The 25,438-nt window shown below is 38.3% G+C and overlaps 1 protein-coding gene across 1 annotated transcript; it reads right to left on the reverse strand.

Annotated features, from left to right (window-relative positions):
• Positions 1-997: 997 nt before the first annotated feature.
• LOC135481496 (hemicentin-2-like) lies at positions 998-25,210 on the reverse strand (the record flags this gene model as incomplete). The annotated part of the gene is made up of 8 exons (XM_064761317.1): positions 25,015-25,210; positions 14,151-14,417; positions 12,693-12,971; positions 5,465-5,830; positions 3,470-3,757; positions 2,450-2,557; positions 1,766-1,790; positions 998-1,022 (listed from the first exon to the last, which is right to left on the reverse strand). Coding segments are annotated over exons 1-8 (1,554 nt in total), but the record flags the coding sequence as incomplete, so codon positions are not given.
• Between the last annotated feature and the right edge of the window lie 228 nt (positions 25,211-25,438).

The raw sequence follows: 25,438 nt of genomic DNA on the forward strand, positions 1-25,438 counted from the left end.
CAAATAACTACATAAATAAATAGTAAATACATCCCGAACCATCGTGTCTTCCGCGTAGTGCTCACTTCTCACCTGGAAGGTTTTCGTAATGTCTGGTTGATTGCACACCATTTGATACGTTATCAAGTCCCATCTGCCTGTCAGAAAAATGAGATTCCCCGCTGATTATTCTAAAATATTACATATTAATACTAATATTAGTAATTTCCGCAAATTGTTTGCGACTTAGCTGCAAATCTACATACACGCATTTGATATGGACTAGGGTGAGATGTAAGATTTCTGCAAGTGGATCTGGCAGGTCTTTGGAATGATGTTTTTCACTGATTTCTGGAATTTGTCAAAAACTTATTTTATTTGGTTGTTCATATTTGTTTTTATGGAAAATTGCATGAAGAGTACATTGTATATAAGGGTGCCTGTTATATCCCAGCTTATTGGGGACTAAAGAGTACAAAGCCTATACTTGAATCAACTGTAGTTTGTCAATAGGACGTTTTTCTTTTAGTTAGTCTGTTACAGAGACCTGTACCAACTTCATTATTATCTTGTTCGGAATGTTTTTGACATGCTTGAGGATACAGTGATGAGCTTTGTGCATTACCCTAAATCCCATGACCACAAGCATTGATATCCATCACGTCAGTGCATACAATTAGATGGTATAGGCGAGATACCATTATTTGAGATATCAAAACAATAAATATAATTTTGGTGATAATAACAATGTTATGGCGAACAAAGAAAATGCGACCACATTCGCACTGGTTGATTGGATCCTATTCTGGCGGCCATTTAAATGTAACCATAATGGTAAGGGTCGTTCTGGCCAATCATATTATGGTTACCAGGAACCTGTTCCGGCGACCAAAGAACTTCGGACCCTAGAATATGTGGGCGTTTTTACCCAAATTTTAAAAGCAATCTGCCAGTCTGTGCCAGTCTCACAGCGTGTAAAACGCGAGTGACCCGGAATGTCTTTATGCATCTTACTTACTGTTCGTTTGACGAAAACCCGATAGCTGTGAACAAAAAAATAATAAACATAACAAAAATAAGTTATTTTCAAGTGTTGGTGTGTTTTAATTAAATACAAAAATGCGTTACTTATAGACTTGTCCGTCTGAAATATTGTCAGAGATTACGGAAAAGTACGTTCCACTGTTCTCGCCAATAATAGCTAGTGTATGTACGTATAGATACCAGACGTAAGGTAAAAAAGGGATTTTCTGAGACAAAATGAATCAAATTATGTTTTTCAACCGAACACAAATTAGATAGGCTCAGGAACACGGTGCATATGTACATAGCGTACCAAACGTTCTTGATTCACGGCGGGCACTCATGTTTCCTCTACTCATAAATCTGAACGTCTTTGCTTGAGTGAAAACACTTGAGTATTGCGCTAAACAACAAGCAAATATACAAATGAATAACTGCATCAATAAATAGTAAATACATTCCAAACTGTCCTATCTTCGCATAGGGTTCACTTCTCACCTGGAACGTTTTCGTAATGTCTGGTTGATTGCACGCCATTTGATACGCCATCAGGTCTCATTTGCCTGTCAGGAAAAATAATTCTCCACTGATTATATTAATCTGCAGAACTGTAGAGTGTTATGATCATGCGCTTGTTTATTTAAAGGCATGTATAACTGAAACGCCGTATCATTATATTTTGACATCTGCGTTAAGAGCCCAGTTATACTTACATTAAGTCGTTATATGTCACACAGATAATTCATATGATTGTCAAACTTACTCTGTTTCTCCTGAGGAACGAACACCTGAAAGAGTACACGCAGAATCATTACACTTCTTGACAGTCAAGATGTGTATAGACAATGTATGTATCTTTACTTGAATAATTTCCACATTTATTTGGTACCGGTACTCTTGTTTCTTGAAAACATGAACGGTACATTACAAAAGACTACATCAAAGAAAAAGTGATGTTTGCATTGATGGTTTAAAACTTTATCAAAAAGATTTAGCACTAGCGCCTAAAAGAGCAATGCTCGTACCGCAATCCCACTGTTGTTCCTACCATAAGTTTTAAGTTATACATAAACAGAATTTATTCGACCCCCCCCCCCCCCCAAGATTTACTAGGAATACAAATCAGGAAGTATAGCCAAAAATAGTCCAGTTAATCAACAAAAAAGAGACAAAAACACAACGGTTTCAAATAAGTCGTACAGTTTTTGTTCGGAATAAGAAAAGTAATCTAATGATTTAACATGTCAACTGACATCCGTTAGTACTATACAAAACAAGAGTAAAGCAACAGTAGCAAGAGTATAGATAGCAAATCTATGATATCGCAAAAAAGCGTTTTTAATTTCATATAATTTTTTGCTTCTCCTTGTACTATTGCTTCTCCATTTATGGTCATATGCCCTTGGCTATTTAAATTAATAATATTTTTTTCACAGTTCGTTGTTACCTTGCTTTCGACGACGGAACATGAAAACAACTAGAAGCGCAACTCCCAGTACAACGATAGCTGCGGAGATACCGCCTGCCACGGGACCGGCTAAATCACGGGTGGTACCTGAAGGTACAACAGAAACTGTAAAACACGAATTCATAGTCTTGAAAACCCAGGAAGTAAAAGTATATATATATATATATATTTGAAGGAGGTATAGATACTTTTTATATACACGTATGTAAAAGGAATGTTAAATGTTGTCGAAAAGAAATTTTAAGGTAAGCTAATTTTTATATCTTAATTTATTAATGAGTGTATAATTCTTGTTACATGATGATAATCAGGCACAACGACTGAGTACATTAGACAGTGATAGGGAGAAACCACTGCACATTTTCAGGAACCTGATATATTTTATGCCGCAACAGAGTGAGTCGAAATAAATACAAGGGACCTTACTCGTCTGTCACTTACTGGTACTCGTACGCCATACAGTGCATGCGCCATTTTTTGCTTTAAGTTTGCTTTTTATCACAGCCGTCACTAGAAAATTTTTGCACAGAAAAATTGAACACAGGTAAAGTCTCCGGGGAAACGGTGATGAGGCAAGAAGTGATTTCAGAAAACACAAAATCTCTCTCAACTTGTGATTCTAATAATACCTTATAGACACGCATTCATGGGATAAGACTAAGCCTAAAAAAGCCAATGTGCGCTAAAGGTCTAGCTTGTCTAGTGGTGAGAGTGATGTAAAGCGAGCGCGAGAGAGTCTCTTGTTATACCATAATATTTATTTTTAAAAACATACCTTTACTTCTAGAACTGGTTTGTAGAATGTTTAATACTGAAATGTTCTCCATTTTCACATATACATGTACACGTGCTTTTTATCGAACACGTTCTCTGAAGAATGTCATCCCTGTTTTTACCTAAAAGGGTACCGATTGCACCGCGTCTATATGAAGTGTGTACATTTGTTATTATGTTTTATTCTGTTTTATTGTTTACATGTCACAAGGCCTTCACATTTACCTGTAACTATACAACTCGTCTCTACAGTGTCACTTTTGTTCCACCTGTTCTGACCGTACACCCTGAAGCTGTATTGAGCCCCATCGTCTAGACTCTCCACCACTTTGCTCACAGTCATATTCTCTCCCAAGTCTGTTATATCATCATATATTACCCAATTACCTCCCTTCTTTTTGTACTGGAGTTTGAATATCTGAGAGGAACCGCCATTAAAACAGGAAATCCACGTGACATTGGCCACACGGTTTTCACATAAGATGGTTGTTAAAGTGGGTGGGCACGGACGATCTGGAATATATGACAATCAATAAGAATATGGATTTCTGACTCTTAAGCTGAAAAACATCGACTTTTCTCTAGATCTCTCAACTTTTTGCGAACCTCAAAAGTTGATATCATGCTTTATTACATTCTGTTGCCTAGAAAATGCTTCTCACTGTCGTGGCATAACCTAAATACTGTATGCTTTAATATGCAAGGTACCCACTTCAAGTAGTTTCACGCCTCAAGAACTAACATGTTTTATTACATTCTATTACCTAGAAAATGCTTCTCACTGTCGTGGCATAACCTAAATACTGTATAATGTAATAGGCAAGGTATCCGCTTCCAGTAGTTTTACACCTCAAAAACTAACATGTTTTATTACATTCTATTACTTAGAAAATACTTCCAACTGTCGTGGCATAACCTAAATACTGTATACTTTAATATGCAAGGTACCCACTTCAAGTAGTTTAACGCCTCAAGAACTAACATGTTTTATTACATTCTATTACCTAGAAAATACTTCTCACTGTCGTGGCATAACCTAAATACTGTATAATGTAATAGGCAAGGTATCCGCTTCCAGTAGTTTTACACCTCAAAAACTAACATGTTTTATTACATTCTATTACTTAGAAAATACTTCCAACTGTCGTGGCATAACCTAAATACTGTATACTTTAATATGCAAGGTACCCACTTCAAGTAGTTTAACGCCTCAAGAACTAACATGTTTTATTACATTCTATTACCTAGAAAATGCTTCCAACTGTCGTGGCATAACCTAAATACTGTATGCTTTAATATGCAAGGTACCCACTTCAAGTAGTTTCACGCCTCAAGAACTAACATGTTTTATTACATTCTATTACCTAGAAAATACTTCTCACTGTCGTGGCATAACCTAAATACTGTGTAATGCAATAGGCAAGGTATCCACTTCCAGTAGTTTTACGCCTCCAAAACTAACATGTTTTATTACATTCTATTACCTAGAAAATACTTCTCACTGTCGTGGCATAACCTAAATACTGTATAATGTAATAGGCAAGGTACCCACTTTGCTACTACCTGTAGTTTCACGCCTCAAAAACTAACTTCTCGTTACGTCATAGTCGCTGTCATGTAACATGTAGGAGAGGTCAGAGGCCTTTTATAACCATGCATATACATGTTCAGTACCGGTACCAGGGACGCTAATAGGGTTTTACCAGGTTCAGCATTAGATTCAAACATGAAAAATACAGAAATTTATAATGTACATGTAGGGCTCTAGGTCTTGCAGGTCAGACTGGCGAAGATGTTGCACTTGGGGAAGAAAATGTTATAAAGATGTGTCTCGATGTCCGCGTTTAAAATACACGTATCTTTCATTTTTATGTGTACATATAGCATGTCTCAAGTAATTAACCTAATGCTCTTTCATCACCTAACCAGTTAGGAAAGGGTGTATATTTTTTCAGATAAAAATGTTTTAAAATTGGTCTGGTAATACTTCTGCTTCAGTGTTTCAGTCACAATACATATGTAAATTACTTAATTCTCTTTAAAATTATGACATGGGCATGGATATTTTATATAAACACGGTGATTAGAAATGTATTTACTAATTTGAGCGTTATTTATTGCTGTTTCATGTGTACCAAGGTTTGTGAGTGAAGGAAGCTCTGAATGGCACAGGCTCAGAAAATTTTATATATAGCATGGACAAGAAGAACAATGCCTTGCCTATTAAGTTAAAAGATATGATGGTCTCAGAAGATCCCACGTCATTTTCAGCAACAAATTTGTATTCCCCGAAGTCATCATGTTTAACGTCAGAGATTTCTAGTTCCGCCACGTGACCAGAAAGCAGGACTTTGGTGTCGTAAAACAGAAATTCGTGCTCAGCCTCCATCACGTGACTTTGGAATTTACTCCCGGGTGTGTTGGGTACGACTAGTCTTTCTGATATCGTGTTGGCCATGTTGCTGGACAGTTTGTACCACGTGAGGCTCACATAGGCGGGATACGACACAAACTTAAACATCAGTTTGATATTTTCACCCAGGGCTGCTGCTTGTTGTTTGATTTGACTGGGAAACTGTGGTCGGGCTGGAGAAGAAAATGGAAAAGAATAAGGTACACATCTACCTCAACCACACTAACATACTGGTGCTTACAAGAATTCCCCGGGGCTCTGCCCGATTTCTTTCCACCATAATGCTTGAGTACGGCGTCAAACAAATAAATGAATAAAAAATAAATGTTATAGTATAGTTATAAAAGTTGGATGAGGACATCACGACCGACGCCCCGCGGGTCGTTGCACGCTGCACACGTGCGACATGTACTGTCCTCGTGCCACGGACAGCGACTCGCGGCCGTCATACAAGGGGACGAGGATTATGTCGTGCACGTCCATTCTCCCTTCAGGCCTTTATAGCGATACCTCGTCCCCTTGTGTCACGGCCCACTTGTCGCAGCCCACTAGTTGCGGCACATGGACGGTACCATTTGTGCGCGATTTTCTCCGTCATCGTGTGGACGGCCGTGATCCGAGGGGCGCGGTGTAAGATGGCTTCCTCCGGTTTCCATACAGTTTGATGGTCAAAAGTAAAAATCCAGTGATAGAGCCATCAAATGCTATATACATATTACCATAATCAAAAGCCTACGAAAACAACACATAAATCTATGTGTCCTAGTATAGCGTAATTAACAATAGATTTAAAACATATGTTCAAAATCACTTTTAAGACGTTCATTTTTTGCTATCAGCATTTTGATGTTAGGGAACCACACTCGTGACTCATTTTCTGTATATAGTTAATCACATATATGTATATAGTTCCTCGAGTCCATTTGCAATTATCCAAAAAGAGCTGTATATTTTAATGCAGACCACTGATGTTAAACTTTAACATTCAGATCATGCTGTGTACGTTTACATCAAATATAGTACTTAATAATATCTGAGGCATTTCACGCGTGGGATCCACATGGGGAGAGATGTGGACTTCTGAAGATGACCTGTATACGGAGATTCCGCCTTGTATCCACATGGAATGGTATAATATTTCATCTGCAATTTTATCTCGTTCTGTGCAAGAAAAGGGTTTTAGAATGCATAGATTGTGTGATTTAGAAATTAATTTATTGCTTGGCCACTGAAAGTGAGTCAACTAGAATTTAAGAAGTATAGGCTGTGAAATAGTTATCTGTAACGATTAATTGCTCGTGCTTTTTTTTCAATATGTAGAACAGAAAGTATTAATGTTCTTTTCGTCTTCCTTCTTTTGGGGAGGAAAGGGAGGCGGGTATAGGGATTTATCTGGTAAAATTTTGGCTTGCTGGGTAAAATCATAATTTCTGTTACTTTCTACAAACATTTTGTTGTGATCTCCCGAAAATATGTGTTCTCAAAAAAGAAATTTTAAATTCCTAAAATATACATGACAAACACACAGACAGAAATTAGAATTTATTAAAGAAGGTCAATGTAGAAAATTCCTGAAAACTGATTTGTTTTACAACTAATTCTAAGGATTTATTTATTTATTTGATTGGTGTTTTACGGCGTACTCAAGAATATTTCTCTTATACGACGGCGGCCAGCATACTGGTGGGAGGAAACCGGGCAGAGCCCGGCGGCAACCCACGACTATCCGCAGGTTGCAGGCAGACGGCCGGAGAGGAAGCTAGATGGGCTTGAACTCACAGCGACTGCACTGGTGAGAGTCTTCTGGGTCATTAGGCAGGGTTGGCGTGCTAACCTCCTTGGTCACGCAGGCGCCCTGAGATGGAAAGTCTCCCACTGATATTTTAATATATTTATATATCTATGTAAACTGATATAGTTATTGATCTCTATTATCAGAGCATTTGCCCACTTTAATGTTTCTTTAATTCCACTTGTCTTCTGTCAGTATGGCGGACATACCTGTAAGCCACACTCTGTAAGCGAGAAATGCCAAAATTACCACGGAGTCTCCTAAAGGGTTTCCTAATTCGATATTTCTGCAAATTGATATTGGGATATATTTGGTTTATACCACACATTGCATTACAACAAAGAATTTAAAATAATACTTATCTTCATTGAAGATACACTACAGATACAGAATGAAGATTAATGAAGATGTACCTAATTACATAAAAGGACAATATCAAGGACTTGTTTCCATTGCTCATTTAAGGGCGTAAACTAGAAGGTTAGTTGTACAGCAATTCAGGTGTATTTTTCTTTTTTTTTCCTTTTGTTCTTGGAAGTTCCATAGTTCATATCACTAAATGTATGAGTTTAAAAGCATGTAACTTGTAGATAAACAATCAGCCCTGAATTACAGCTGTGCTTAGAGATTGGAAAATGTTGGTAGGTTTCCCCCGATGGATATGTATGTGGGCTTGTTTTGGGTTGTTTTTGTGGTAATAAGATTTAACTGTTGATAGAACAATATACAGTCAAGCCGATTTCTGAGAAATACCGGTTACATATGGACACCGCTAACATCAGTGACTGGAATTCTGACCTGTTTTCATAACGAACACAGCTCTACACCCATAATACATTTCACATATTTTCCACTGTTGAAAAGCTCTAAATGGTCTCGACAAGAAAAGGCACGCCTTCCACCATTAAATTGTTCATATATATATATATATATATATATATATATATATATATATATATATATATATATATATATATATATATATATATATATATATATATATATATATATATATATATATATATATATGCCACCGATCCCAGATATTGGGATATATATCGGGTGGGTATAAAAAATGGTGCATTGCTCCATTATCCTTTGTTCAAACTCTTTTAAGCTTTGAACACTTAAATGGCATAATTTTGTTAATTTACTGATAAATTTTAAATGTCATAGCTTAAGTAGTCTGTGCACAGGATTAAAATGAAAACATAGCCTCCAAAACGCTCGTTCTGGTGACCCACACCGGATGGATCATCAGTGGAAGCGCGCGCTGCACCTGTGTGACACGCGTTAATCAAGTGTCGTCTTGAAAAAATGTCTGGCTCTAGTGTCAGAGAAACCCTTCTGCCATATAGGCACAAGTTTTGCTGAATCAAGATGGTTTTCTCTGCGGCGGACAAGAAATTGATCGCAACATGTTTCACTGAAAAGGGCTGGGAGAGGGACAAAATTGTGAAAGAATTCCCGGTGAAAAGCTGGAATAAACGTTGCGCTAACAATGTGATCAGAAAGTTAGAAAAGACAGGTTCTCTAGAAAGGAAGTCAGGCAGCGCACGACACAAACCTGATTGCTCGGAAGAAATCTTCAGTGTGTGGGAGAGGCACCTTGTTCCCAGGAAGACAATCTCGGCACTCACAAATCGCAGAGACAGATTGCAAGAACCTTTTAGTATCTCGGACTTCTGTTAGAAATATGACAAAAAGAACTGGGATTAAAATCGTACGAGCGAATGCGCTCTTCGAGAAGGGAAGAAACTGTTCGACAGAAAAGAAAAACGCCCTGCAAAAACCTTGATGATAAGTTTTCGACGTAGAAGATGAAGAAAATTGGCTTCACCAATGAAAAAGACTTTCCATTTGATATTGCACGCAACAGACAGAACGATCGCGTTTATGGCAAACGAAAGGCGGGACACACATTTTAAGAGACTGTACCATGAATCAAGTCGGTTTACAAAGAAGTTGATGGTTTCTGGCGGAGTTTGTTGACGCGGGAAAACCCGTATACATTTTATTGATACCCAAAATTACATAAAACTTCTCGATCGTGGCCTTCTCCCTGATCTTCGCCGGTTGTACCCAGAAAATGACTTCGTCTTCCAGCAAGACAGCGTGCCATCCTATGTCAGCCGTGCAACGCAGCAGCATCTTGTGGAAGTGACTCCTTCATTCATAACTAAAGACGAGTGGCCACCGCAGAGCCCCGACTGCAATCCCATGGGCTATTCTGTGTGGAATTCTCTGAGCGAGAAGGTTTATGAGAGTCGCACGCAAAAATTCACTGTGGATAAACTAAAAGCACGCATCAAGGACTGCTGAAAAATTACTCTTAAGGAGATTCGGGACTAAATCAGTTCATGGAAGAAACGTTTGCGCGCCGTCTACCGAGAAGATGAAGGACCAATTAATCACCTTTTCAGGTAAAACAAGGTAGAACAATGTCCGGAACATATGTTTTTGATTCTATGTTGATTTTGGTCCCATGAAAAAGATAAATTTGAAATTTGGTCTATATACTAAGGACATATTGGCTTTTGAGTTTGTACATTTTTAGAAGCTGACGTAAGAGGGTTTCCGAGATATTGAGCGTCAAAGTACGGCCCATTTGTTTATGCCCATCCGATATATATGTGTACTTGGGGTATTTCGTCGTAAATAAAAATTATTCAGTAATATGACTTCTTGTGGCTGGAAGTCTATACCGTCAGAGTGCTGCCGCTTCTGAAATACCATGCCGAGGATATCAGACATGACACCTCACTCAGTCACATTATAGTGACACCGTGCCAACCAGTCCTGTTTTCTTGCACTAACCTCTCAGTGTTGAGCGCCAAACGAGGCAGGAGCAAGAATCATTTCTAAAGTCTTTGGTGTGACCCGATCCGGGTTTGATCCCGGGGTTTCCCAACTTTCAGATGGATGCTCTAACTTATAGGGAACCGAAGCGGTGGGCCTTATTGTACAACACATGTGCCTTACACAGGTAAATAAAAAATACTGCATTTCGCTGCGTTCACAACTAGAACTTGCCTATTTCATATGAACGTAATTGTTTCTTTACTCTTTTGATGTCACGTCATGTATTAGCCGTAATTTAGGCTCAGTTTGTTTATTTTAAAAACTTATTTTATTTGGTTGTTCATATTCGTTTTCTTTGGAAAATAGCATGAAGCGTACATTGTATGTAAGGGCGCCTATTATATCCCAACTTATTGGGGAATGAAGATGTACAAACTCATCACTTGAGTTCACTATTTTGTCAGTATGATGTTTTTCTTTTAGTTAGTCAGTTACAAAGACCTGTAATAACTTCATTAATATTTGTTCGGGCCATTTACATGTAACCATAATGGATATGGTCGTTTTGAACATTCTTATATAATGGTTACTTGGATCCTGTTCTGGCGACCATTTAAATATAACCATAATGGATATGGTCGTTTTGAACATTCTTATATAATGGTTACTTGGATCCTGTTCTGGCGACCATTTAAATATAACCATAATGGTTATGGTCGTTTTGGTCATTTATTAGCCGTCATTTAGGCCCGGTTTGGCCAGCGAGACAGAGATATATAAAGCATCTTATCAAATAAGTAATGTCTGTTCCACCACAGTAATAGTTCTATCCATTTTACCCTTACATACAACATGGTATTCTCTTCAGCGCTATTTTTCAATATATTTTTGGTTTGAGCCATTCAAATAAAAAAATCCCTTATGTCCCTTCTGCAGTTTTATGGAAACGTGTAGTAGTTATCCAGGAATACAAGGGATAATATTTGATTCCACAACAGTGGACGTTGAATTTTATGAACAATGAGTTAATGTTACCATGTGAATTGTTGACAAGGAGAGTGGTGAGAATTTGTGGGGATGAGCCCTTTGCAGTTTCTCCCAAATTGGTCTAGGGGTTGTCCAACTTTCACCCGAGTATATATAAGGCTATAATGAGTTTATTGCCCAATGGCTTTAATTAGTTATTTCTGACGGATGGGTTCCTCAAAGGATATGATTTTTCTGCCCTGTGTAGTGAATAAAAATGTGTGTAAATATGAAAATAAATGACTCAGTGGTTAGAAAACTGTTAATAAATGACCTTGCCGGACGTACTACAAAGCGCCTTCAATAAAGAAATAAAAAAATATGATGGATACGAAAGGACCTGGCACAGTAAGGCGGAGAATCGGCCCCGAAGAGATACGATAAAAAGGTGCAAATTTCAAAATCCCAGCACAATTTTGTAAATTTCCACATCAGTAGTATAAAACGTAGTCGAAGCACCCATAAACGTTATATGGCGATAAAAGAAATGGTTTAGTAGTAACCCGCTAAGAATGCACTCTTGATCAATAACACCAACTTTTCGTTCAAACAAGGTGCTGTGTTTTGAATTTACAGTATGATGATCAACCAGATAACCAGAAAAAATATCTTTACCAAAACTTTCACCTGTGTATTTCTACATGCTGTCAAAGTTTCGTGTTGGTTAACGTTTGTCTTCATATGTAAAACATTAACTTTATAATGTTATCAGTTTTATCATATTTTATCAAGTTTAAAACCGGTATTTCTACCATAGGATATCCCTCATAGTATAGTGAGCAATCGTAGTCACTGTGGAGAAAAGATTGCACCTTAGGGAAGAGTTTGAATCTTTGTAGTCCATTTTTTTGTCTTTGAAAACATACTTTAGTGTGAGTAAAGATATAGGCCGTGTTGCATTAAATAGGTGTTATCATGAATTAGAGTAGATAACTTTTTAAGGTATGGTATTACGTGACGTGTGGCAACTGTAGCGAAATCATACGTGAATCCCGGTTGAAAGCACATGTAGTATTGAATCTATCCTTAACATTAACACGTTATAGACGAATTATAAGGGTGAAAGTTACATTTGTTATATATTATACAGTGGCTAATGCAAAAAAAAAAATTTCATTGTGACAGTGTGACTGGATTTATGACTTCAGTGCATGTTTAAAGCTTTGTAAGACGAATGCTTCTCAAATAACAGGAAAATAAGAGCAACACAGAACTGAGAAAAGAAATGACCTTATGAGTGTATCAGCAGCTGTCACTCACAACTATAGTTAGTTTCGCTTCTTGAGGTGCACAGTTTCTTGCACTGGGGCCGATTCCCCGCCTTACAATACCAGGTCCTTTGTTAACAAAAGATATCTAACTGGTCATCAGAGGAACAATTAACCTAGTACTCAGTAATATCACCAAGGCCTTACCTCGAACCCTAACCCCCAGTTGTCCCCTCTTAGCGCTTCCAATCCCGTTAGTGGCTCCACACCGGTATATACCCTGATCTCTAAACGTCACCTCACTGATGGACAGGGATTTCCCAGGGCTGCTGATTATCAGTGGTACAGGACGGCCTCCAATGGTACGACTCCAGGCAGAGTAGATGTAGTTTTGAGGAACAGCTTCAGCACGACATTCCAGCTGTAGAGGGTTTCCTTCTGTGACATTTTCTCCTGATACCAGAACCACAGATACATCTGGGGGATCTAGGAAAATACAAACACATTTCAAAATCCGTAGTCAGAACTGTCTCATTTGTAGTGATCATCGCAGAATGAGCACTATAGTAAAACTATACGAAAAAAAATGATGTGGTTTAAGTAACTGTTTGACCTAAAAGTTTGTCCATGAGTAAGATAATGGTTTTCTCTGTTATTGCTAAAAAGGTGTTTGCAGTATTTTTCAGAAGGTGGGATAATCTCTCATTGAAAACTTGAATGTTTTAGCATCATATGTAATAATTTATGATCTTTACTTGTATGTAAAATGCCACATGCGGTTAGATCAAATACAGTGTTTATCTCTTAGTATTTGTAGGCATACACTCAAAGAAGTAGTCTGTTCATTTTAACATAAGTTCTATTGCCGGAGTTATGTTAGAATTTATTTTGTTATCATAACATTCTGCTAATATTCAATATAATATATTAAGTCTAATAGAATGTATATGTTGAAATAATAGAATATGTATGTTATATTTAACAGAACACTCTACTGCATTAACAGAATACATTCTAGCATCACTCAGACAGCATATGTTCTATTGAAATTAAGAGATTAATTTTTTAATGTGTAGGTCAACTCAAGATAGTTTCCCCTACACGATTTCCTTTAGATTGCTGGGTGGAGAAAACCACCACAAGTTACCATGTTCCTGGTACACAATAAAAGTGCCTGGCGAACATAAAAGCACAACTTAACTAGCGAGAGTTGGAGTAGACGCTGTGACATGTTCAGTCGTATTTGATCTAAAAGACCATCGACAGCGAAGGATCACGCGGACAAGTGCATGTGTATTTATTACATACTGACATCGAGATTGCGGCGCAAACATGTAGCCATATGAATACACGTTGCTGCATTTTTGATCAAATACAGTTTGTACCACGTTCTGTAATCTTTTCTGTGAAGTTCTTTAATCCACAACTCGTTCAAAAATGCAATTCAGGCATTTCGCAATCATTAAAATATGTTAATATCTTAACCGTACATTATCAAAGTGGCCAGTTTTATACATGTACATACTGAAATAACTTTGGTGGAGCATATTTTAAAAACTTTGTTAAATTAACATTAATGTTGAGAAATAGTCAGATCCATGTAATACGTAACATACGAATTTACGATAATTACCGCGAATTCGTAAGGTACAGAATCACACTTACAGTACACAGAGACATTGACTGTCCTCTCTACTCTCTTCACATTATTACTAGCTGTCACAATGTAGGCTCCAGAGTCAGTCCTGTTGATCTTGCCGAACCTGACCACAGACGTATATCTGTGATTTGTCACGCTCAGGTCATTCGGCTGACCTCCTCGACTCCAGCTTATCGTGGGCTCAGGCTTAGCCCAGGTAGTACAGGAGAGCTCAGCTGTGACATTCTCCACGAAAATGTACGATGATTTACAGCTGGTAAACTTGGGTCCGTCTGAAATCAAAAAGGATTACCATATAGTGCAACGAACTTTCTTTTTGAACTGGACGGTAATATGTTGCTTGCCCGTGCAGAAAGGAGCCTGAATAACGAGCATGAAGGTATCTACAGTGTGTTCCTCCGTCCTAAGTTATCCCAAACAATGTTATTATTTTATTCGCTTGAGCGAAACTTCATCAAGATTTGACAAACCCGCCAAAATGTTAACGTCTCGGTTTGTTTTCTTCCGTTGCATTGGTTAGTGAAAGGACATGCCGTTTGTCTATGTATCTGAATATTTGTAAATAAGAAGGTGAAATAACAGTCATTCAGTTCGAGTGTACAACTGAGAGAAAAGGGAAGTTTTTCAGCGGCAACTCATCTGTTATATATATCAGGCATATACTGCAATTTCGTTTCTTCTGTTAAAGGACTGGTCAAAAAGAATATGGTCGGGGGATTTTTTTGCAGCCGGAAGCAGCTTTCGGGTTGTGCGGCACGTGAGAACGTGGAGGACTGTAGACATACATGTACATATATCCGCCTTCACAAAGAATGGAAGAAGGAAGCATAAATAGAAATATATATATATGCGTTTGTGATCGTCGTTTGTTACAGTCAAAATGTTAACAGCTTTAAAGCTGTTGACAAAATGGATTCCGTAATAATTGCAAATGATATACAATTAAATGAAACAGTACTGTTTGGATATTTAAATAAAGCCATGAGTCAAAAGCTTACGTCCGCTCTCGTCATTACATCAGCATTACTTTTTCCACACGTAGCGCTGTTCCGAGTATGTTTATACATGAGATGAAAACTTGAACGATTTGTAATTTAGAACGTAATACAGTAACAACATTTTGGAGAAACTCAGATGTGTTAGAGCAAAAATAGTAAAAGCTAAAATGTGTTAGAAGAATAAAAAATGGTATAAGTTGGCATTTTTGTAGTAAACTGCCTGAGACACGAAACCTAAACAAAAAACAAAACAACACGTCCTCATACAATGGGCACGTCTATTCTGTCGGCATACGTGTATATACCTGTGAGTTCAAGTTTACCTTTATTTCTGAAATACGCACATTTCGGTCATATGATCACGGCTGAGTAGAGATCCACAACATTTCGTCATATGTTCGTTATACGTTTGAATTCAGTTGGGTTAGAAACTCTTCACACTCGCGTACAAATATTTTAGCTTTTGTTAGCTACACTACTACCAAACAGATCATGTGACGGATATGTACAGGTCAATTGCGCCTCAGACAATTCTTTGATACCACTTCAAGCCGAAGAGACGGGCTTTGTACAAAACCGATAAGATGGTTTCCTTTTGCTATATAGTTAACTCTCTTACAAATGTGTAGCTCCTTAATTCAGCCGAGGGTTATTGGGTCAAAGTTCATGGAGCTAAGCTATGAAATGCACTTCCAAGTATTGTATATAAAACACCAAACTAAAAACATTCAAAAGGCGTACTTCAGAGGGAAAAAACAGTATATTCTACGGTTGTGTGGGCTAACATATAGCATTCATTCGTAAACTTGCGGATTGTCGTGAGTTTTCCCCGGACTTTGCCACCATTAATGCTGGCCGCTGTCATGTTAGTGAAATACTCTTGAGGACGGTGCGTAAAACACCAATCGAACAATAAATTAATATATCATTTATAAAATGATTGCATGCTGGCTTCTTCTCCGGCCGTACGTGGGAAGGTGTGACAGCAACCTGCGGATGGTCGTGGGTTTCCCCCGGTATCTGCCCGGTTTCCTCCCACCCAAAGGCTGGCCGCCGTCGAACAAGTGAAACGTTCTTGAGTACGGCGTAAAACATCAATAAAATAAATAAATTAATCAAATGATTGTAATACTTTCGACGTACTTTCCACCATGCGTGCAGAAAAAATGCTAACATATTTGTATATTTGCTGCTTACTTATCTTTCTACAGATTTACATTCATTAAAGTTTTCCTAAATTCATAAATACAAACACTAACATACGAACTTTAAATTGTAGCTTCTGGATGTTAAAACAAAAATAAATGTGTTTTCTATTTTATTAATGAGTTTACCTTTGTATGAGTATCGATGATAATTGCTTTTCATGACAACCAAGGTGTTAAATGTTTATAAAACCGAACCTAGACAAAGTACGTCATCTAAAACAAATCCCAAAGTCATAAATCACGAAAAACAACTGTTATCCAATGCATAATTTTTATCCAACACTGCAGCTTCATCTGTCCATAACATATACACAGACATGACAGAATTACGTAGCCTACCCGTGTTCACGTAGGCCCTATTATGGCGTAAAGCGAAAATAAAGTTTCTCCTAAATTGACGTTGACATAAGTATCTACATGTACGTCTCAGATAAATTCCAAATATGGTTAATAAACCACACATGTTAATACAGAATAAGGAATCGGAGAGTAAAGGTCTGTTATCAGAAGAACAAACTTATGATGCATCTGGGCACTTTCAGAGTTTGTGTTCAAAACAAAAAATTCTACTTAAGTCTTTGTATAAACGTGACACCGAACAATTCCATGGACTTTCTACGTCACGTCAAAAGACATTTTTTCTGCTTTAGAATCTTCAATTCAGGTTTCAATTACACGCAAGTGTCATACCTGTACTACTGGGTACATGTCAAACACATGTATTCTGTTTCAAACGTTTTAGTTTAGATTTAAATTACACGCAATAGTCATTGACTAAAAGCATATACTACAAAGAACACAGAGCCTTAGAATTTACAATTTTCAATGAGGTAAGGGGTACATTGATAACAGTTACTGCATGTTTATCGTAGGAGGAGGATTATGAAATATGCAACTCACGTAGTTCATACAAGATGTCCGTCAGCTATACCAAAAAAGGTGTTACAACATGTGTTTATATATAGTGTGAAGGAGTTTTTAGAAATTTCGCGTAGATGTAAATGTTAGACTACATTCAAATACACCGAGCTTATATAATGCACTGGTACTGTACACGCCCTTTCAACACTACACGCTGCATTTCACACTGTAACAGTTATTCAGGCGCTGAAAAAACAGAAAATAAAAATTATGCATTGGATAACAGTTGTTTTTCGGGATTTATGACTTTGGGATTTCCATATTGTACTTACCTTATTGATATTTTACACCCTACTCAAAAAGAGTGAAAAAGTTTCCTCTGTATAGGACGGCGATTGGTCTGTGTTAGTTGGATGAAACAACGCAAAGATTTAGAGAAATCCAAAGCAGGTGTCTGTAAAACGTCTCCACTGAACTAGCGAAAGCAGGATTCGAGCCTGCGATGTGGCTGGTCAGGGACAAATCGGCTAAACGGAGAACAGTGGTTTAGTCGCTGAAGCCAGAAAGGGCCTCAGTCAAAGGACAAAGTGCATGGGGTTAGTTTACACATATTTCTGAGGAATCGTTACATCGACATGCTACATGTACCCTAATATGTCTGGCCTCATGAAGACTATGCATTTCTTGTAACTACCGGTTCAAGAACTGAAAATAGATCAGATACAGGCAACAAAGATGCACTGTAAAGTGGTCATGGCAGTGTGTCGGTATTTTTTTTTTACTCAAAGATGCCGACGAAAATTTACGAAAAGGTGAGCAATGTTAGGAAATTCCCTGAAGTTCGTGTACGAGGTGTGCGAAAGCATTGCGTTTTGTGAGTGTATTGAATTCACGTCTACATAAGGATTAGGCCTGTGTTAGCACTGTAGTCAGTATTGTGACAATAACTACATGTAACTGTATGCACACGTGCACGCTCACCTAATACGCCAATGTAACAAAGCGACAATGTGAGCACATGTAAGTGAAGCACCCTTGACACACAAGGTGCACAGAAGCTCGGTCTTGGCGAAGGAGCTTACGTTTTAAGTCATTTCCATCCACTAATTTAATATATATGAATAATACATTGTTAGAACACTGGAGTATTAGAGAGGGATTTTTATGCGATTTTGTGGAAAATGTAAAGAAAATCAGTTTTGGTATTCAACCATATAGTAACCTGCATTTTCTGGGGTTCAAGCTCCGGTACCAAAAATCTCATTTCTGGTTAAACCCTGTTTGTCTCAATGCAGTGGAGTATTAATCCGTGCTATCCCAATGTCTGTAGGATTATGTGCAAAGGAGATAAACTTTATCCAGTTTTGATAAAGTATTCAAAAACATAGCAAAGAAGTTGCCGATATGACGGCATAAGTGGGATTCAAACCCCTCCTAAGCTATTTGTTTACCTGCTCCTGTCGAACTGCTGCTGAAGTAAAACTGCTCGAATGTTGCGGACGGCTAAATTTGTAAACTCTTTCATGCACAGGGCACCATTCCCATACATAAATATATTACAACAATTAAGACCCGAAAAATAAAGGATATATTGTAATCAGATACTTGTAAAGGCGGTCTTGGATTATACCTTTGAACTACTGCAGATAGTCATTGTGTTCTTTGGTGTGAAGAATGCATTGAAAGTGAAATGAAGAAAGTGAGAAAATACCCGAAGAAAAAATAAAGGAATATACTGGATTTGAACCCAAGGCATACAGGTGTCACATACAACAGGCTGAAGACCAGCACATACATATTGCGGCTTTGATCTTTCGCTGGTGGAGAAAAACGAAAGACAAAAATTCATTGTTGCAAGTTTGAGTCCTTTCCCATGGCAAATTGCAGAAATTAATTTCAAGTCTCACGTTAAGTAATCCAAAATCGAAAATCTACAAATTTTAGAAAAGACCGTGGAGAAAACACCAGCGCTATTTTCATGTCAGAAGATTAATTCCTCCTGGAGCAATATTTTTAAGGTTTTAATTAAAATGCAAGCAAGATGGCCGTATCAGCCGAGTTACGGTTCACGATCTTAAGTCCTACCCTAGGATATACTTTAAAGAATTGCTCAACGACCATTTTCGCTAAAAACGTGACATAGCGTGAAAGCGTACATTCTTCCTAGTCATCAGAGCATTATATGTACACTATACAAATGTAGCATGTACATGTAAATGTGCCAAATGTAGCAAATAGGCTGGTGGATGCTTTTTGGAAGGAATGCAAGCCATGTTTTTTTTTTTTTTTAAATATTTCAGCATACACACAATAAATATATAGTCGCTAGGCTCAGCTTTACATCTGTAACAGTTTTTTTTTACGTGACCTGCAAATACGGCGACATTGTGCTTTCACCCGTACATCGCTGGAAACAAATAAGATGAGATTCGTGACCAGGACATCAGACTACATCAGATTAGAAATATTCGAATTTAATTTTTTTTGTTTTCACCTGACATCACTTTCGCTGTATCAGCTAAAATCTAGTTAGTACACAAATTTCTTTTTCTAAATAACTTCCATGGAACGCTTGTTACGTGTACTATAACTGAAGATAATCTCAAGATGGAATATCATACTTCCTAACTGATATCCTCATTTCCAATTTTGTAATATTTGTCTTCTTGCCTTGGGATGGCGTCCGGCCTTAAGACTGCGTCTCTTTATTACATACGCTTAATTTGGAATTTAAACATTGAACATTAAGCTTAAATTTTATCTCTCTCATGATAGGATAAAGTATTCATTGAGCAGGTGTGCAGTGCATATATACATATTGTACGGTACTGAAGTTTTGTGTTTGGCTGCTGAGAAAAAAAATATACCATGTGGCCGTTGCCATGCCTACACACACACACACTGTCTCACTATACTGTAAATATACATATATGCACCTACACGCACATAGGCATACGATTTGGGTCTACATTGTTAGGGTCCTCCGTGATCGAGGGAGTTACGACACCAGCGCGGAGCAATGACCCAGAAACCCCCCACCTATGCGGTCCCTGTGAGTTCAAGTCTAACTCATGCTGGCTTCCTCTCCGGCCGTTGGAATCTCTGCGGCATTTTGCAGATGGTCGTGGGTTTCGTCCTGGCTCTGCCCGGTTTCTTCCCATTATAATGCTGGCCATATCAATGAAATTGTCTTGAGAACGGCGTAAAACACTAATCAAATAAATACATAAATACAATGTTCATGTGCTTACACAAAAATGCTTATTCTATTCTCGATCCCCCAGTGGAACTCGGTCGATGTGTGGACAGAACAATTCGAAACAAATTTTATAGGAGGCTGGACAACTATCAATAATTCTCAAGTTACTAAGATTGTCGTTTAAGGGACTGCAGTCGTTCTGATAAAAAATGAAGATTTACATAGGGTTTGAAACTGAAAGGTTTGAACCTTTAAATATCAGAATATTGCCGTTATATTACAAGCAGATTCAGAAACATGTACATCGCTTTCAGTTGAAATCATATGCGCGGCTGGCGTTCATCCACCATGGTTTTAAATTTGGGGGAGATATTATTGTGTTCATCTGGATTCTACTTGAGGAAATGTCACCGAAATTGGGTTTACATTGTATAATCACAATTCAGATTGAATTCTAGACATGTACTTGAACAATCCGCCTTGGATAAGCTACCGAACTCGCCGAACAGGCGAGGATATTTTTGTATACCTGCGGAGTCAGGAAGGCACGTGCCAGCCGATTGCAACGCTGGTTGACAATCTTCTACTAAACACCTTTTTTGCCTTCATTTTCAAAAGAGTTGTAATGATTCAGCAGCTTACAAAAACAACACGTAGAAAAAGCTTTTCGTGGCATCTTTTTGACACAGTTAAATTCGATTACCTAAATCAAAAATGACAAAATTGGCAGTTCACCTAACGATTTTTTCCCTCAGCTCAGCCAATATGTCCAGCCGCGCTTTGTGCTCTGAGCAACTGTGCGCTGCCAAGTCGGTTTCAGCCAGTTGCCGGCCACACACCGGCAAAGCGTCCATGAAAACGCAACGAACATTGACTGAAGTACACATATTAATTGAACAAAAAATATTCGACATGCTCTTCATTGTGATAAATTCGTTATACCAGTGTGTTAAGTGAGTATACAGCCTGATACTTGAATATTTCTCTAGATGTTGAATATTTTCACGAGCCTGAAGGATCATCTCGACGACATATCAGGGCTTATACCAACGCAACACGTTCGTATAGCTTATATTAAGTAAGGTGAACCAACAGAAAATAAAACAAGTTCATGGACATGGTGATCACTGAATAAATTTAAAAGAACTTCTCAAGAAAGGTAATATGTACAAAGGCGAAAAACTTACACTTGACATCCAGTGTGAGATTGGGTGATGCACGTTTCCTGCCTCTATTACCAGGTCTCTGAGCCTCACAACTGATGACGTCACCATCCTGATATCGATTAACTCTCACTGTATACAGCTGTGTGGCCAGGTACCCGTGATTGTGCCCTTGATGTGAGCTCACGTCTGACATATCTGCCGCTGTCATAGGATTGCTGTTGTTGTACCAGGTCAGAACGGCACCAGGATTGGACTCACTAGTGTTGCATGTAAATGTCACTGTGCTGTTTTCTGTGACGTTGACTGTATTTCCCGATGTTCTGGAATCTACCCGGAGCTGTACACGGTCAGGTCCGACTACATACATAAACAAATATTAAATTTTTTTATTTATTTGATTGGTGTTTTACGCCGTACTCAAGAATATTTCACTCATACGACGGCGGCCAGTATTATGGTGGGAGGAAACCGGGCAGAGAAACCCACGACCATCCGCAGGTTGCTGCAAGACCTTCCCACTTACGGCCGATCGTCGTCATATGACTGAAAAATTGTTGAGTACGACGTTAAACCCCAAGCACTCACTCACTCACTCACTTACGGCCGGAGAGGAAGCCAGCATGAGCTGGACTTGAACTCACAGCAACCGCAATGGTGAGAGGCTTCTGGGTCATTACGCTGCGCAAGCGCGCTAACCAACTGAGCCACATAGGCCCCCAAATATTACATATACTAAATATACCTTACATACAAATACAATATATTGACACCACTACATAATGCCAACAAATACCAATGAAAATGGAACAAGTATTTCCTGGTTTGAGTTATGGATTCGTTGTTGTTTTACCCCGTGTTCAAGAATTGTTCAGCCTGTTGACGGCGGTCATGTTCACGGGTTGGGAAAACTGGAGTGATCGGTGTAGGTCCCAGGTTTTTGTCAGGTACCTCCTGAACTAAAGCCGAGTCATAGGAGTATGTATAATTTCTAGCAGGTCGTAACAGGAGGCGCAAGGCCTGGCAAATATATACAGAGTAATTTGAAGGAAATGTGCACAATCCATTGTACTTACATTTTTGCACTGTTTATATTATGTTTATCAATAATAAAAATATTTTTGAGACACTATCTCTAACATTTTATCTTCTTAATTTCAGATTACAGGTACATACACTACACTTCAAATGTGATATACGCGGCTCAAACACACAGAAGCCTCTCACCAATGCGATCGCTGTGAGTTCAAGTTCAGCTCATGCTGGCTTCCTCTGCGACCGTGCGTGGCAAGGTCTCCCTCAACCTGCGGATGGTCGTGGGTTTCCCCGGGCTTTGCCCGGTTTCTCCCCACCATAATGCTGACTGCCGTCGTATAAGTGAAATATCTTGAGTACGGCGTAAAAGAACAATCAAATAAATAAATAAACAAATCAATGTGAGATGGTTTGAAGATCATTTAAAGGCATCTGAGCCGCAATTCTGCGTGTTCCTTTCTATACTACATGATTACTCCTTCTGTGAACACAAGAGGCAGTTAGTGACATGTTAATGGATTGTACTGCTATTCTAATATCCTGATGTAACGCACTTTTTGTTTTTATCATGGTCTTTTAAAGGAGAAAACACAACCTGTCTAAAACATACTTTAATCGAAACAAACTTTCGAAAAAGTATCACACTTTTTATTTTAATGAGATTTCACCGAATAACGTGTAGAACAAGAAGATAATTCTGCACAAATAGCTGGTGTGTGTCGAGGCAGCCATCTTGGGAACTTTATCCAATCAAACAAGCTGCTATCAGATTACGCGGCCTAAACTGTGGCGTAGTCTATACCCATTCACTGCATGAAGTGACATATGATAACACAGACCTACTGCATAAGACATTATTTTCAGATCATTAACAGCCATTTAGTTACCTGTAACAGAGGGGCCATTTCGCAAAGTGTGGTGGATCAGGTCATTTACAGACTACCACAGACGTAAAATCAGTTGATTGACAAGCCGTGTAATAATACGACGGCATTACAAATAATGTCAGACAGTAGCATACACTCTCGGCCCAAACCGCATTCATCTCCCCAAAATAAAATTGTTGTCGTTCATTTTAGCGTTTAGTCAGCAGTTTCTAAATAACAAATATCAGAAGCTGTGCAATATTTACTAGGCATCTCACCGCACAATTCTTAAAATTAATTAAATCCTATGATAAAATTTTTTTTCTCGATTTTACAGCAGTTGAAGAATTTAAATTTTGTTCCTTCGTCTTTCTCGAATACAAAGAGTGTTTTTTTGTTTTCTTTTATATAATACAGTGAAATTATGAGTATGTCCAATTTTCCAGAAAACTATATTTATCACTGGGGCCTTCATCGCCAAAGTCCACAACTTTTATCTGCCATAGGCTACCGCTTAGACTATCATAAAATACAGTCGACGTCCGAGAGCAAGAGCAGATGTGACGACACCTTGATAATGGAGACCTGCTAAAGCTATGTCAAGACGAAGTTTCACTAAATGTTTACTGGGTTTGAAAAAAAACATCAGAAAAACATATTTAATGCTGGTTTATGACGCTTTGGGTGGTAGTCTTTTTAATGGACATAAACATTAGTCAGGCGCTGTCTTTCACTTTAATGTCTTTACCACCTTGTCGTTAAAAACAATTGTAAATTAATCAGTGTCCATCGATTTTAGAGTTACAAAATATGTGTCATTATACAAAACAAATACAAAATGCGGATGAAATGCCAAACCAGTTTTTCAATTTTGTTATTGCAGATCGTGTTTTTCTGACTTTTGTATATTTAAACCACTCTGTTTATAACTGGTCGATACACAATAATAAGTGCCATGGCAACGTCAGAAAACCATACTTCTCAGAGTGCTATACATCCTTGCCACCACTAGCAAATTTTGTTAAAAAATTCAGGAACAACGCCGGGATCATTGGGATCAGGGTAAAGCGACCGGAAGTGATGTCATAAAACACAAAACCTCTGCCTCAACTTTTGATTCGAATAAACTTTACGCACACGCACTGGAATTTTCTAAACTGTAAACGATATGATTCTAACCTGAAACGATTTTATTGATGAATACTGATCAAGTATTTCCACACTTGGGCCCGAGTTGTGAGGTTAAGCGTAAACCAGCATACGCGTGCGTCACACAACCTCCAAAGGTCAAGCCTGCCTTGTGGTGGCAGTGATGTCAAGCGGGCTTAAAGAACGGCACGTGCGTTGTAATGAATATGGTGAGGATACTTAGACGAGATAATCAGTTTATATGTATATGCTTAAACTTACAAGTGACATTGTATATTATGCTTTTGTGCTCCCTCCATCCTGTCAACGCCCCGTCCTGACTCCCCTGACACACACACGTCTTCTGGTTCAGGGAAGGATTGACGGTTATACTGATAATGATTTGCTCACGTCCATCGTTACCAGAGACTGTGTTTTTCTGACCACACCGCGATGACCAGGTGAGTGTTGGTGGGGGATTCCCCTCTCTCACCTGACAGGTCAAGTTCAGGGTTTCTCCAGACTCCACGGCTGTGTTGTTAACATAACCTGACAGACTGACGCCATCCTGTGGAGGATCTGTGTGGAAAAGTTTACTGCTGTACATTATACAAAAACAAATATCGTCTTTAGTAAGAATTTCATAGTCATGAATAAAATAAATAAGATAATGAGATAATGAATATTAAATCGTACATTGATGTTAACAAAATCACCAGCTGATTTTAAATCTGGAAATATCATGGTTTTGGTACAGCAAAAAGGAATTGCACTTTGTACCGAGCATGTTGCTTTGCCAAATTATTCATCAATTTCAGCAAAACTTGACCCGAAA

Source organism: Liolophura sinensis, unplaced genomic scaffold, assembly GCF_032854445.1.
Source record: "Liolophura sinensis isolate JHLJ2023 unplaced genomic scaffold, CUHK_Ljap_v2 scaffold_186, whole genome shotgun sequence".
Taxonomy (NCBI): Eukaryota; Metazoa; Mollusca; class Polyplacophora; order Chitonida; family Chitonidae; genus Liolophura; species Liolophura sinensis.